General features: G+C 38.4%; 1 protein-coding gene across 4 annotated transcripts in view; it reads right to left on the bottom strand.

Moving 5' to 3' along the window:
- Nucleotides 1-9,733, bottom strand: part of SNCA (synuclein alpha) — a 118,499-nt gene extending 108,766 nt beyond the window's left edge. The window contains exons 1-2 of one of the 4 annotated variants that reach the window (XM_046656921.1): nt 9,695-9,733; nt 6,892-7,042 (exon numbers count right to left, since the gene is read on the bottom strand). In XM_046656921.1, the coding sequence (XP_046512877.1) occupies nt 6,892-7,012 (121 nt within the window). In that variant the 5' untranslated portion in view covers nt 7,013-7,042; nt 9,695-9,733. Of the gene's footprint in view, nt 1-6,891; nt 7,043-7,519; nt 7,582-8,210; nt 8,320-8,573; nt 8,653-9,694 lie in introns of those variants that run through there. The other 3 variants (XM_046656919.1, XM_046656918.1, XM_046656920.1) reach the window with 3 other exon arrangements.
- Between the last annotated feature and the right edge of the window lie 7,053 nt (nt 9,734-16,786).

Raw genomic sequence — 16,786 nt, 5'->3', positions numbered from 1 at the left:
ACTGTGGAAATTGATGTTAATAATCAATGAGGAAATTATGATTAATCAGTGGTAAAAATTACAATTGTTCCATGATCCTTAAAGCTTTTGTCAAAACATTAAAATTTTTCTTAGTCATTTATAAATGTATAGATAACTGAAAAAATTAGTAAAACTACTTAGTATACTGTAATTTAAAACATTGAGAATTAAAGTGTTTTATTTCTTTGTAAAAAACTTAGTGAGTCGTTTAAACAGTGCCTGTGTTCTCGTTCTCACTGTATAACTCCCTATACGGGGCGAGCATCTTTTCTGTCTTAGTGAATTGTCATGCTCCTTTGTAAACCTGGATCAGTTTCCAAAATGTTACACTTTGCACTTTTAATGCCATGATCTATCTCTGACAGTTCCTTTAACGGGAGGTGTTCTTTCAGCACCGCTTCCTCTGGAACATCTTCACCTTGTTCACCACAACCAGTTTGTCCACGTATGTTGACACCTTCACCTTCAATAAGTTCCTCTGGTTGCATACCCAGAGTTTCTTGAACTGCGGCAATGTCAACCTTCCCATAGTCAGCTATTTCTTCTATAAATAAATCTATGTTTGATTCAAATTTTCCTTCCAGCATTTTTCACTTCATTTCTTTGCTGCGCTTTCATCTTTTTTGGCCAATTTCCTCTTTCAATTATGCATTTTTATATAATATCTTGTGGGTTTGTCAGTGTGAGACAAGGAGGCAACATAACTACGGGCTTTGCTGTCTGTAGGAGGTGAATAACCGATGCGCAGTGACCAAACAGCAACAAACTTTGAAAGAAGTGATGTGATTTGATCATGGATTATAATGGATTTCTGTTACTTATGTAATGATTTGCAGGCTGAAGAGTTAAGAGCTAAGTTTGTACTTTATGCAATCACTTACAGTTTATGTACTGTGGTAACAGAAATTGGAACTGTGCTGTTATTTAACTGGTGTTATTTAACTAACTGTGGTAACTGAAATTTGTGTGTCCTGGAACTAAATAACGTGAGGACAGCCTGTATTGGAGAGACTATTTCTTATCACTACCCACTTGCCACTCCTTGTACCCCATATTTAAAAAATGACTATATAAAGAAATGTTTAACAGTTGGTCTGTGGTCTTTCCTCTCTGCCTCAGTAGTACCCGAGAATTTGACCTTTGGCTAAATCATGGAATGTATCCTGAATCAAAGATAAATGAGGGTCTTGACAGGGTCGCTTCTTATCAAACCAATTACCTATTGTTTGCTGTCAGCTGTTTATTAGTATTTGTAATTAATGATTAACCTTTAACTGATAAGTATTCTGTAATTAAAAAGACACAGCTACAAGATAGGTGCCAAGTGGCTATGTGACTAGTAAGATATAAAAGCTGAAGGAACACCAGAACCGATGGCTCCCTGAGCTGAGGCGCTCATGGTATTCCACCTTCTCTCTCAGGGCTTCACGAAGCTGCAGAGTGAAGGTTGGAAGTAACGCGTGGAAGTTGCAAGAACTCAATTATACTGTTGTTGTGCGTGTTCTGTCGACTTTCTCAACTTGGTACAGGTGAAGTATATTGTGACTTGAGAATTTGATATCAATCCACGCTCATGACCACTGCTGCTTATTAGGCAAAGTGGCATTTGAAGAGTTTTGAAGATCGTTTTCTTGCCTTTACTGTTATAATACTTGCCATTATATAAAAAGAACTAATTTTTTTCTGCTTTGAAATTTGACTCTCAATTTATAATTTCTGAGCCATTTTATTGAGAATATCTTTGTCTATTAAACTGAGGTGTATTGAGAAAATTTGTGTATAAAGATATCACAAAAGGAGAACAAATCATAAAAATAACACTGATTCTTATGGTAGTTCTTCAATTAGTTAAAACATAGTTGCCAAAAGTATACAATAAAGGAATGCAATCACTTTTCTTATGAAGTTTATGAAAACAGGGTGTCCAACTTTCTCAGCCATGGTAAAATTTGAAAATTTTCTTTAGTCACTTCCAATTTTTCAAACTAGTCACTGATAATAGTTTTTGCAATGAAGAGTGAAAGATGAAAAGAAAATATGTTTGAAAAGTACTTATTCTGTTGGAGAGTTTATTTGATAATAACCATGGCTCCTATATATAAAAATGTGCTTCATAAAAATTCTCAACAAAAAATGAGCAAATCAAATCCAACAATGTGTAAAAGAACTATTCACTATGACCTAGTGGGATTAATCTCAGGTATGCAAGGCTGGCTAAACATTCGAAAAGTAAAGTAACCCATCATATCCAACACTTATTCATAATAGAAACTCCCAGTAAACCAGAACTAGAGGGGAACATCCTGAACTCGATAAAGAATATCTACAAAAAACCTACAGCTAACACCATATTTCATGACAAGAAACTAGAAGCTTTCCTACTAAGACCGGGAACAAGGCAAGAACGTTCTCTCTTACCACTCCTTTTTAACATCATACTGAAAGTCCTAGCTAATGCAATAAAATAAGAAAAGAAAATTAAAAGTATACAGATTGGAAAAGAAGAAATAAAACTGTCTTCCTTCACAGATGACATGATCATCTATATGGAAAATTCGAAAGAATCAACCAAAAAACCTCCTGGACCTAATAAACAATTGTAGCAAGGCTGCAGTATACATGGTTAATAAAACTCCGTCACTTTCCTATATACCAGCAATGAACAAGTGGAATTTGAAATTAAAAGAGAATACCATTTACAGTAGCAACAAAACAAATGAAATACTTAGGTATAAATTTAACAGAATATATATAAGATCTGTATGAGGAAAACTACAAAGTTCTGATGAACAAAATCAAAGAACTAAATAAAGTGACATTCAGTGATCATGGATAGGAAGACTCGGTATTGTTAAGATGTCAGTTCTTCTCAACTTGATCTATATTTCAATGCAATCTCAATCAAAATCCAAGCAAGTCATTTTGCAGACACTGAGAGATTCTACAGTTTATGTTGAGAGGCAAAAAGCCCAGAATAGCCAATACAATATTGAAGGCAAAGAACGAAATTGAAGTACTGACACTGTCTGACTTCAAGACTTACTATAAATCTACAATAATCAAGACAGTATGGTATTGATGAAAGAATAGATAAATAGATCAGTTGAACAGAGTAGAGAGCCAAGAATTAGAATCACATAAATATAGTCTACTGATCTTTGACAAAAGAGCAAAGGTAATACAATGGAGCAAAGATAGTCTCTTCAACAAATAGTGCTGGAACAACTGGACATCCACATGCAAAAAAAAAAAAAAGAAGAAGAAGAAGAAGAAGAATCTAGACACAGACCTTACACTCTTCACAAAAAAGTTAACTCAAAAGGGATCATAGCTCTAAATGTAAAATGCAAAACTGTAAAACTCCCAGAAGATAACATAAGAAAAAACCTACATGACTTTGAGTACGGCAATGAGTTTTTAGATACAACACCAAAGCATGATTCATGAAAGACAGAATCGATAAGCTGGACTTCATTAAAATGTAAAACTTCTGCTCTGTGAAAGACAGTATCAAGAGAATGAGAAAAGAAGCTACAGACTCAGAGAAGATGTTTACAAAAGATACATCTGAAAAGGGACTGTTATCCAAAATACACAAAAAACTTTTAAAACTCAACAACAAGAAAACAAATAATCCAATTAAAAAATGGGCAAAAGACCTTAACAGACACCTCACCAAAGAAGATATAGAGACAGCAAATAATCATATGAAAAGATGCTCCACATCACATTTCATCAGGAAAATGTAAATTAAAACAGCAATGAGATATCATGACACACCCTATTAGAATGGCCCAAATCTGGAACACTGACAACATCAAATGCCAGTGAGGATGCGGAGCAACAAGACCTCTCATTCACTGCTGGTGGGAAAGCAAAATGGTACAGCCACTTTGGAAGACGGTTTGGCTGTTGCCTACAAATCTAAACATATTCTTACCATACGATCCAGCAATTGTGCTCCTTGGTATTTACCAGAAGGAGTTGAAAACTTATGTCTACACAAAAACTTGCACATGGATGTTTATAGTGGCTTTATTCATAATTGAAAAACTCGGAACCAACTACGATGTCCTTCGGCAGGTGAATGTATAAACTGTGGTACATCCAGACAATAGAACATTATTCAATGCTAAAGAGAAATGAGCTGTCAAGCCATGAGAAGACATGGAAGAACCTTAAATGCATATTACTAAGTTGAAGAACCCAATCTGATCAGGCTACATACTATATGATTCCAACTATATGACATTCTGGAAAAGGCAAAAGTACGGAGACAGTAAAAAGATCATTGGTTGCCAAGGGCTGGGGGAGGGAGATGAATAGACAGAACACAGAGGATTTTTAGGATTTTTAGGACCCTGAAAACATTCTGTATGATGCTATAATGATGGATACCTGTCATTATACATTTGTCCAAACCTACAGAATGTACAACGCCAAGAGTGAACCCTAAGGTGAACTATGGACTTTGGGTGATTATGATGTGCCAATGTGCCAATTGTAATGAACGTACCACTCTGGTGGGGGAGGTTGATAATGTGGGAGGCTATCTATGCATGTGTCTGCGCAGGGAATATATGGAAAACCTCTGGACTCTCCTCTCGATTTTGCTGTCATCCTAAAACTGCTCTAAAAATAAAGTGTTTGAAATAATTTTAAAGTGTGTTTTATTACTCATATGTTCTGTTTTATTATGACATTCTCACAAAAACTCTGCAAGGTAGTTGCATTTATCTAAAACATATTTTTACAAATGAGGGAAGTGATGTTTAGAGACGTTAAGCAATTTCCCCAGTAACAAGTGGTGCAGCCTAGGCTAGAATTTAAGTTTGTCTGACATTAAGTCTGTGTTCTTTCTAATTTACCAGGAGTCAGCAAACTACAGCCTATGGGCCAAGTCAACTCACCACCTGTCTTGGTAAGTAAAGTTTTATTGAAGCACAGTTACGCTATTATCGTCTATGGTTGTTTCACAACCAAACAGCAGACTTGAGCAGTTGAGACAAAGATATTATGGCCTAAAATATTTACTACCTAGCCCTTTATGGAAAAAGTTTGCCAACACCTGAACTATAATATTACGCCTTCTCATGGTCACTTATCCTAAATCCTGTGTCTGAGTTCAACTTTTAATTAGACGTCAGAAACTAGCCAATAAACAACTTATAGAATGAACTATATGATTAATATCATGATAGGTATTAAAGACGATTTTTTTAAAATGTGACATGTAAGGAAATTACAATTTTATATAATAACCTCAGAGCAAATAACAGAAATAACCTCTGAAAAATAAAATCATTTTATTTGCCCAAACTCATAGCTGACAACGAAAACAAACAGTTTTCCAGAGATAAAACATGTTTATTACCTGGAAAAGAGTAATGTATTAAATTGATATTCAATAATTTTTGGACTCAGTACAAACTAATGAAATGAGTATTAGCATCCTAAAAAATCTTACTAAAAGTTACTAAATTATAAAGTAACTGAAATCAAAGAATAGTTGCAAGCATGTATTTGCACAACTTGGAAAACAGGACAAATATAAAGATATATGTTATCTGCATGTCACTCATTCAGTAGTCCAAATTCCATCTAAAAAGATATAATTCACACTTCACAGAAACACTTATTAACTCATCAATTTTTTCCTCTTGTAAAACACTTTAATTTAATGATTTCCTGAAAAAATGTTTTAAGATAGAGAAAGAGTAATTTTGCTGAAGATTTGTGGTAAGATAAAGTCAACATAAAAAGAGTCTATGAACAGTGAGAAAAAATAATATGAGAAGCATTCATAAAAATCATTCCAAGTATAACTTTTCTCCTGCCCATCAATGTTGGAGAGACAATGTGGCTTCCTTTCACCTCCCAGACATTGGCACAGCACCCTCGGCCACCCAATACGCTCATCCTCCACCTTCCTGCTCATCCTGCCTCTACTGCTGCTACAGCGGCCACCAGAGAACAAGGAAGAGCTCAGAGGAGTAGAGAAGCAAGACAAGAGGCAGAATAGCCAGTGGTGAGTGTGTGCAAGTGTGTCCGAGTGTGTGCACGTATCCCTGTGGATGAGTGTGTGTATATCTGTTTGTCTATTTCTTCCCTAAAGAATTTCAAGTGGTTTGTAAAATAACACCCAATCTAACACAGTTCAAGATAAAGAAAGAGAGTCAGGGTCTGCATGAAAACTTCCAGGTGGGAATAGGAACAAGTAGGAGTGATAAGCACCAATCTCATTATTGGCTACCTGTGTGCTGTGTGATAAAGGAACTATATCAATCTCTCCGAGATCTTAGTAGCAGGTCTCAAGCACTTCCTTAAGCTCTTAGTTCCCAGTTTACCAAGTGGTCACAAGAAGTAACTCCACCAAAGACTTTTCTGTCCTTTCCTTTTTAGGGTCACAGCAAGTCTCTTTTTACATATCCCAGGGCCATACCAAAGTCTCATTTTAAAATAAGAAAACACTAAAATTATCAAATATTATTCATGATAAAGAAATCAAAGGCTCATGTATGATTTTGATTCTTAAGAATGTTCTTGATTATTTGTAAAGACTGAGTTTAAAAAACTGTCATCTGAAATATAGTCACTTAGTACAGAAACATTCATTAAAAAAAACCGAAAAAGTCCTTAGTATTATCGCAAAATTAAATAATTCGGTAAAACAAAAACTTAGCCCCACTTTTTACTATTAGCTCAAGTATACACATTCACCTACCCACACATACCTCTGACTCAGTACATCTTTTTGACACGTGACGACGCAAAAATGAATCAAGCGAGAAATACCAGCATTTAGAGTATCAATCATCCTAACCCATCAGCCATAAATAAACAGCCAAAAGACATTGGAGGCTTACCTACCTACATAGAGAACGCCCTCTTTGGTCTTTCCTGCTGCTTCTGCCACACCCTGTTTGGTTTTTTCAGCAGCAGCCACAACTCCCTCCTTGGCCTTTGAAAGTCCCTTCATGAACACATCCATGGCTAATGAATTCCTTTACACCACACCACACTGGAGAATACAAAATACACTTGGAATGAGAATTCTTGAGTAAAACAAAACAAGATCAGAATCACGCGAGGTAAAACCGCTGAAAGATCAGTCGAACTCCTAAAAGTGTGAGACTCTTTCAAGTGGACCCTTATCTCAGCCGTTGGACAAAGAAGCCTTTTTTTAGCTTTTGCATTAAAAATTTAGCACCCTCCCATCCATCTTGGCTAGCAAAAGTCTAGCCGCCTAAACATGGGTTAGGATGAATCGTTGGAGCTGGGCTTGCATTTCCTAAGCGAGCTGCATGAAAAGATGGACCTCTTTCAACTTCTTGCCAGGGTCCAAACTGTGACAGTATAAGCTAGAAGTACGTTTAAAAGACAGGTCACAGGAAAAGAAAGGGAGCTAGAGGCATGGGCCCAGGGGCACTATTAAAATGAATCCCAGAAAAGGGCTAACAGGTTGATCATGGAGAAAGCAGGGAAGGGAACTACTCACTCTGGATGTGGCAGAACCCCAGGCCAACTGTGAGCCCGCCCGCCCTCGCTCTAATCCACCCGACTCTGCACCCCTGCCCGCAGCTATCTAGCTGAGCAGGCGCCCGTTCACCCCCGCCGGCAGTCAACCCCGCCCGCAGCTATCTACCCGGAGCAGGCGCCAGTTCACACCCGCCGGCCCTCCAGACGCGCGCCAGCCGCCCGAGGGGGCGTTCTCAGCGCGCTCGAACCTGCTACCCACCCCGCGCCGGCACCTGTTAACCCCTTCCCACCTGTTGACTTGCCCTCTCTGCGCTTCCATTTAATTATTTGCCAAACACAACTTGTTTACTTTACAGAGAGAACCGAGAGGGCGGACTGGGTATTTAAAGCAAGAGAGAAATTAAAGTTGGATGCTCACGCTCCATCTAGCATCCTCGCATTTCCCAAAGGAAAAGCGTATCCCGGAGAAGCCGACCTCTCAGCCTTTGGGGACGAGAAGAGGGAAGTATCCGAACAGGAGAAGAGTCAGGTCAACCTACTTTCCTTAAGCTCACCAAAGGGATAAGTACCCACCTCGGAGAGACCTGACACAGCGGGACCTCAAGGCAGCACCAATCCCCCCTACCCCCCAGGAGTCCTCAATGACTCCTCTCCCACCAGGTTTTCTCCAGGATTTCCAAAGCTGCCAGTTTAGATCCACAGGTACTTACCCGAGTCCCTCTGCTCCTCAGAACTCCGATTTCTCCCCCACCCCTTTAAAAAAAATTTTAAACAATTTCCTAATTATTATTTAAATAGGTAGAGGGAGACTAAGGAGCGGACAGGAAGGGCGGAGGCGGCACCAGGAGAGGGACGGTCCCCAGGGGAGGCTGCTGTCAGCACAACCCGGCAAGGAGAGGCTGGGGGCGTGGGAGGCGAACCCGTGAACTGTAGTCGAATTGCCACTCCTCGGCCCCCGCAGAAGAGAATCCGAGAGAAAGACACAGAGGGTAGGAGGGGAAGGCGGGGAGAGAGCCCGATGGATGCTAAGGGCAAGGCTTGGGCCCCAGGTCTGCTCTAAGGCCAGCACACACCTCACCCCGCGTCGCCGCGCTCGGTCGCTCGCCCCCTCTCAGGTCCCCTTCCCGTCGTCGCGATCCTCCTCCTCCTCTTCTTCCTCCTCCTGCTCCTCCGCTCACCGCCCCCGCAGCTGATTTGTCAGCGCCTCTCCCCGCCCCTCTCCCGGCACTCGCCGCTTTCCCCGCCGCGTGCACTTCACTCCTCTTCTAGGATGGGGATGGGGGTGGGAGGAAGGCTGTACCTCCAACTCCAGCCGCCCGCCTGCTCCTTGGAGGCGGGAGGGTGGGGTGTTCTGCGCTTCGCCTCAAGTTCAGGGTCACGGGGACTTTTGTGGTGATTGGGGGCGGTTAGGCTTAGGCTGATGTCGCTCCCTCTTTCCCATCCCCCCTCCCTCCCTATCTCCGCCTTTCCCTCTGGTTCCTCTCGGGGAAGCCAACCTAGGGGAGCGGGAGTCTGAGGGATGGACCACCAAAGATAGAGCCAATCTCTTGGGGAGCTGCCGAAGGAGACAGACAGCTCAGGAAGGGTGCTCACAGAGGCATCGCCAAGAGCACGTTTCCCTCGGATCGCTGAAATTTGATTAGTGGTCGTAGGACACAATCTTAAGGTTGCTTTTATTTAAATATCTTAAAGATTTTCGTTTGCTCTGAACCTCGCGTGATCCCGAAAGGGTCCCGCGGGTGGAGAGGAGACTAGTAAGGAAGAGTTACAGGTCGAGGAGGCGGGAGGAGGATGGTCAAATCCTCTTCCCACTCCACTATCACCATTTTCTTTTCCACCAATCGGCGGCTGCCAGACACCGATTTTTCTATCGGCGGAACAAGGAATAGACATTCCTCGGCCGTCGAAACCAAGCAGTTGTATACAGCTTTTCGTTCTCGAAATGGAATTTACTTTCTAGATTCTAGTGCCTGGGTGGAGGAGACAAATCCCGCGTGGCTCATTCTCCCGAACCATCATAGCCAATTTCTTCTTCCACCCCTTCTGAAAGGGAGATTCTACACACCGCTCACCTTTCTGACTTCTGGTTCACGTTGCCCTCGGAGCTGACACCCAGCCCCATCCCACACAGACACACAGGCAAACGCGCGCGCAGGCTTCAAGACAATTTTTGCATTGCTTAACGTATTTTCACCTCTTTCGGAGCTGGAGGAAAAACAGCTGTTCCAGGATCACACCAGAATGGAGTACCAAGCTCCTCCCTCTGACAGAATGCCTGTGCTTTCTTTGCCTGGATTGGGAGGACGATTTTAGCCCTGGAAGGGAAAAAGAAGTCTTTGCTGTATGCTTTCATTTTGTTTTGTGTTTATTTTTTGTAGGAAAAAAAATGCTGTCTCTGATCCTTGTTCTCACTTGGGTTCTGAAATTTGAGTAAAATGCAATTTAAATCTGTGAAACAATTGTTTGAAACCCAAAGGGACAGGAAGCAACTATATTTATTGCTTAACAACTCCTTGCGCTACTGTCTGTCCTTTTGAAAAGCAGCCTTTCCAAACCTCTCAGACTGTACTTTGTTTTCTTGTGATCAGAGAAGAAGGTTAACCTGGGGGCTGGTTTGCCGTCTGGTTTTGAGAACTAGAACAAGTTACGCCCTCCTCTTCAGTTTTCTCTTGTAAAAGGAGAGGAACCAAGATGACCCCTCTCTTCAACTTCTTTATCATGGAAAATGCTCAAACGTGTGCAAAAGGAAAGGATAAAGGGGTCTCGTGTGAACGTCACCCAACGTCCACAACTTTTCAGAGATGATCATGTTTCGTCTATGTGCCCAGCCACTGCCCATTGTTCATCACTGCCACCTCTCTATTCTTTTTCACTAAATCCCAAGAACTACATATATCTTTTCATCTGTAAATATTTAAGCATGCATCCATAGAACATAAGAACTATTTTAAAATAATGACAATAACTTTTAGATGGTCTTTTTAAAAATTGAAGTATAATTTACGCACAGTGGAATACTCAGATCTTCTGTTGCTTTAAATCAGTTTTGAAAAATCCATGCAATAGTGTAGCCCACACCATTATGAAGACCTAGAACATTTTCATCACCTCAGAAAGATCCCTTGTGCTGTCACAGTTATTTGTATTCTAGAATTTCATAAAAATGGAATCATACGATATGAACTTTTTTTATCTATCTGGCTTCTTTCACTCAGTATAACATTTGGGAAGTTCATTCATGTTGCTGCATGTGTCAGTAGTTTATTTCTTTTTATTGCTTTTGATTGTTTCTTTTTACAACTATTAATAATAAATATCTTCTACTGTGACCCATCACAAATAAGCACCTTGAGAGATTATTTAATTATTTATCGTTTAACAAGGACCCTCTTGAGACCTAGTGCTTTAAATCAAAGGGGTGAATAAAATGACAGATATTTTAGGGCCGTTGCAAACCAAAGAGAGAATTATTTTGGAGCAGTTGTTCATTCTTGTGCTTCTTACAGCATAGCATGATTCCACACTTTTATATGGCACTTTATGCTTGGCAAAAGACTAATGTACTGTATCATTTAATCATAACAAGTGGGTAAGTTAGGTTTTATTGTGTACTTTTTATAGACAGGGAATCTGAGGCTCAAAGAATGTTCGAGACAGCTCTTGAAGTGGCAGAGCTGAGATAATCTAGCAGAAACTGTTCCCAAAGGCACAACTGTCTTCTGAATTGGCAGTTATTCTCTGGAAACTTACAGATCGGGTGTAGCATGGGATGGGAGGAGAAAGGTGGGACCATGTTCTGTTAAAAATAGCCTTCGAGTTTGGATGAGACAATGAATATCAAGGAGAATTTATGTGATTACAAAACAAAGCATTCATATTTGAAATTTTGCCTTTTCTATGTCAATAATTCTCAGTAGGGGAAGATGATTTCTCACCACCCACAAAAAAAAGAAAGAAAGAATTGTAAAACAACTTTTGCCATTTTGAATTATAATTCTGTGTTTTACTCTTCTTTTCACCCCTCAAAGTGACTTGCACACAGCGAGCATTCACTAAATTTTTAATTACTGATAATATTAATAGTGACATTCTTCATGTTCTACCTGCAGTCTCTTAGCTCTGTATTCTTAAGGAAGCAGAACTACTCAAGAACAAAGAAGGGAGCTGGAAGTTAATAAATATGTTTTTCCTTTTCATCATTGATTGATAGCACGACCTTGAATACAGTTTTAACTCTCTAAATACAACTTTGAAGTTTAATCTCATTGAATTGCCTGTACCTCCTGAGGAGTATGGAAGAATAACTTATTGGGAAGCGTTGCTGATGTGCACATTTTGTTAATGACTACTATATGCATGTTTGGTTTTCTCTTTGATATATGAAATTTACATATTTTGTTACCTTTCAATAGGATTATTTTATCTGGGTTTAAAACAGTAATTTAACTATAGATTAATATTCTATGAAATGCATGATCAACTTAGACTCTCTTTGTCCTGTTCTCCATAAAAAAGTTGATTCTTTAGGTGTGTCATGTGATAAGCTTGCGCTGTAGAATGGAATGGCATGAAAAATAAAGAAGCTGTCCATGACCAAGTGATTAAAGAGAGGGGAAGAATCGATTTAATGTGTTTAAGTGAGGAAAATACAATCTTTATTATCTTTGCATAATATTCCATATTTGTTGTGAACACAAGGGGCAATTTAATATCAATTCTTGGGCCACCTGTTTCTTATTCGCTATCTGAATCTTCCTCTCATCTTCTGCAAATGTATGAGAAACACAAGGTAGAGAGGTCTTGGAGGCTTCTCTTGTAATTTCATAGTGGGCACAGAAGAGAACACTTAAGGCACGGTTGGGATGGCATCGTGTATGATTTTGGAAAGCAGTTAAGCTTGAGACAGGGCAATAGGTTTACTCCAACGAGATATGAAGAGCAATGAAGAAGAGTATCGTGTTCAAAGCAGATTCTGTAATTTGACCCTATGGGCACTTCATGTTGTTTCTACAATATCACAGGCAGCAAAAAATAACAGACATTTATTCCAGTACAAAGTAGTTTATCATGTTTACTAAAACTGTAATATAGCCTCAACAATGTAGAATGACTATAAATTGTGACCACAAGAAAGTGCCATGTGAACTATGTAAAATTCAATTTAAATATCCCTGTGGCTTTTGTGGTCTTAAGAATATGAAGACATGCAAGATTCCAGGATTAAAGACTTTAAAGCCAGATACAAAAGATATTTAGATGTTTTAGGATCTAAAATGTTCAAATGACTTTTGTATTAGAAGAAAAAAACATGTTTAGGAGTTCAAGAAATGCACTAAAGCCTGGTGAGCATAACACACTTCTGAGAGTTGAGGTCCTGGGTGCAAGTTAAATGCAAGGACTTAAGGAGGCGCTACGGCTTCGTAGCAGTGACTGAGAGCAGGGATCCAACCCCTCTAATCTCTAATCTTCTCACCTAGAAAGTGGGGGTGATGTTCTACTTGTTTCGTGTGGTGGTTGTAAGGAATAAATAATATGGTTCTTAGCAAAGAACCAAGCACAGTGGACTCTCTCAATACAAGTAGCCTTTATTAATATCCAGCCCCCATGTTTTAAGGTGCCCTAGGAAGCACTTTTTTTCATTACAGGAGTTTTCAACATTGTTCCCAGCCCTCAACAACCTCCCACCCCATCCCTAACACACCTCAGGTATCTGATGCCTCCCCATCAATAACCTTAGCTTACTATGGTAAGTAAAAAATTTCCAACCAGGGATGGAAGATATGGGATGATAGAACGGGGGAGTCAAGGGGTGTTGATAGGTATCATTAATTTAAACATCTCTTTTCTCTCCTTAATGTGTGGATTACAATAACAACATCACTCATAGTAATTTGCTTCAGCAACCTGAAGAAATATAGTAATAGTGATAGAATTAACAGTCACTATCTTTTACTGACAGTTTTACATTCTCAGGACATGGTTTCTTTAAAGGGGCGGTGGCAGAGCTCTGTATGAATTATGTTGATTTGCCAAGGGAGAAAAATAAAATGATACAACAAGTGATGTTCCGCTTTTGCCAGACTCGTTATGACAGCAGCTCTGAAAAGCTTCAGAATGAATATCCAATTTAGAGGTAAACTCAGCCTTCGATGTTCCAAGTGAGTGAAGAATGGACAGACTGATAAGACAGTGACAGATCTACTTCCACTTTTCAGCACCATTTGTGTTCAAAAAGGCAGAAAATGGATGAAAAAACATTTCAGGGGAATTTATGTTTTCTGTAGTGTTTTGAACTGACGTTATAATGCCTTCATAAACAGAGAAATTATAACAAATTAATAAAATGAGCATGTTCCTTTCAATACCTAAATTATCCAGGCATCTAATATTATTTCCTCTCTAGATGATTTGACAGTATGAAGTGGCATTTAAGAAATTTTCTTCAATGCTATATAAAAAGCACATCATTAATGTTTTCAAAGCTTGTTATCCCACCTAAAATTATATTAAGAGATTAACAAAAGGAAATTATTCAGAGAAGAAATTATTTCTTAATAATCACTTGATAAATACTTAACATCAAAACATATCCATGTCAATAAATAGATTTGTAACATCATTTTGACTAAAAACATTACATTGTATCGTTTTTCATCAATGGTCTGTTTTCAATTTATATTTATTTTTAACTTTGTAAGCTTCATGAGTGCAATTTCTCTTCCATTATCTTCACAAGAATGGGAAAAAGCTTGTCTATATATTCAGTCTAATAATTCTTCAAATATATTTAAATATTATGAGTAAGTTCTTAAATCAACTTCTCTGTGGTAAACAACGATCATTCTTTAAGGCTCATGGATTCTTTTCTGAGTCCATTTCTATTTAAATTCCCCTTAACTTTCTTCATTAAAATATTGGACTAAAACTTGTTTTTTGTTTTTAGATCAGGACAAGAAGAAACTCCAGGTAATCTGATTACCACAAAGAAGGATTTTTTGATAGTAGTGGCTTTTAAACATTTGAGAATGGTTAAAAGATGAATTTATGTATTTTTATGTTACATTATCAAAATTTAAAGTGCAAAAATAGATCTGCTTAAATATGTAAATCTCTAATTCCTACAGGAAATCTAACTAGATGTTTCACAGATATGTCTTTAAACACATGTATAACAAAGAGAAACTAGCATTCATACGTCTTCACATAATGTAATCATCAAAAGGAAAAACTAGTTCATATGAAAAATCTCCCTGATGTTACTCAAATGAGTGCAGCAGATTGTCAAGTAAGGAAGTAGCACATACCCACAAGCTCATTAAGATGTAGACAAAAGAATGTAACACACACGTACACGTAGTGCAGATGGCATGCACAGTAAAGAAAGAACACTAGTGAAATGATTGACCAGTCTTTTCAAATGTAAAAGGAACTTGTGGTTAATGGCTTAGTTTATCTCTGCGTGAGCGTCTACAGCAACAATCAATTAAATGAGAATTCAGTCTCCTTAATCATCATGGATTATGGTCTTCACTTGTAGGGAACATTTAAATAGTTAACACTCTCAAGATATGTTAAAAATCAAGGAGGATTTTTATGACAGGACAGACTAAAATGATATTCTATAAAAATAATTCTCCCTTATCTTTTGTCGTTACAAAAATAGTATATGCTCATTAAAGAAAAGTAAGTAAATGCTCATAAGGAAAAGGGAAAAACAAAATATCAGCATGTTCAGAAACATGAGATAACCTGTTGTGTCTCCTATTAAAAATTGCTTTTTCTAAAAGAACATTTGAAAATATATATAAAAAATGTCCATACCTTTTGACTGAGCAATTTCACTTCTACTAATATATTCTAAGAAAATAATGCATTCAAAGAAATGTATTTTGTGCTATTTTATACAATTGTAAGAATTCTCTTGCGTTTTCCATACAAAGTTTTTACCTTAGTAGTTTTCCAAGTTAAATTTCTGATTAGGTTCTTATCTAAGGCCACTTACGCTCATCAATTGGTAATGATGAGGCATGCTGTCTCCGTATTCTTTCTTCTTAAGCAGTACACAAGGAAGGCAGCACCAAATACTTGCAGTTGACCTTTTTCTCCACTTGCTCTCTGCTCTTTAAGAGGTAAAGGTTAGCTATATTTACCTCAGAAATTTGTGAAAATGGATTGAGCTAATGTATGTAAATAACTGTTAGAATGGTACGTGAAAGAGCTATTTCTACTTAACTTATAAAGTGTATTTTAGGGAAAAAACCAAGAAGGATAATCATTTTACTGGTCTTTTTCTGAGACAGATGCAGCATATGATGAAACAGTTTCCACAAATAAAGGATGGATTTAGTTCTGAATGTGGAAGAGCTACTAATTGGATGAGAAAGAAAGTGAAGTTATAAAAACTTTCTCATTTAGGCAGAAAAACACCAAAACAAAGGTCAAGCATCAAAAAGATTCTACTTAGAAGCAAAGGAGAATTGGCCCAAGTGTATCTTCTATTATTACTAATTTCTCAAAATAATTTGTTTAAAACCATTCAGTTTTACTGTCTGTAAAACTAAAGCTCCTTAAGAAGTGATTGGCATCAGGATGGGAAACTGAAGGAGGTAGAGTCAACCATTTGCAACATACAGCATATGCTATCAGGTTTTAAACTAGAAATCTAAGCAAATCTGAAAATCTGAAACAGATTAGAAGAGCCAAAAGTTAAATCAGAGATTATAATATTTGAAAACATTAAAAATTCTTCTGTCTAAAACAGTGCTCCTCCCTTCCCAGCATTGAAGGCAGCTCTAGCAGAGTAGTTGCAAAAGATCTATCAGATTGTATCAGTACACCAGGCGTACCTTGGGAGTCATCAACTGAAACAGCTGAAGAGCTTTCAACTTTGGTTTTATATACACAACATTTAGTTAATAACCATGTATATGTATGCAATTAAAAGAGTTGTTTAGCATAGGTGTATTTAAAATACGCTGCTTTTCTTCAGGCAGTTTAGAATCTTGACTGAGAATATTGCACATGGTGAGATCCCCTAATCTTTCTTACAAAGCTGCAGAGTGCATCCTGCAGTAGTAGAGAGAGACTTATCTGAAGATGAGCAGAGGCCCACAGGCGTCTTGTATCATCAAGGCCTAAAAATGACCTACAAGAGTGGCAGAGAAGGAGAGAGGTAGTGAAGGAGCGCACGTGCTCCTCTCCATTGTGGAAAGAGTCGGCATCTCAGGGACTACTCTCCGAGAAGGGACAAACAGAGTCACTTGTCCCTGTTAGAGAAAGTGAGCAT

Source organism: Equus quagga, chromosome 3 (assembly GCF_021613505.1).
Source record: "Equus quagga isolate Etosha38 chromosome 3, UCLA_HA_Equagga_1.0, whole genome shotgun sequence".
In the NCBI taxonomy this organism is placed as follows: domain Eukaryota; kingdom Metazoa; phylum Chordata; class Mammalia; order Perissodactyla; family Equidae; genus Equus; species Equus quagga.
This window is presented reverse-complemented; position numbering and strand designations above follow the sequence as displayed.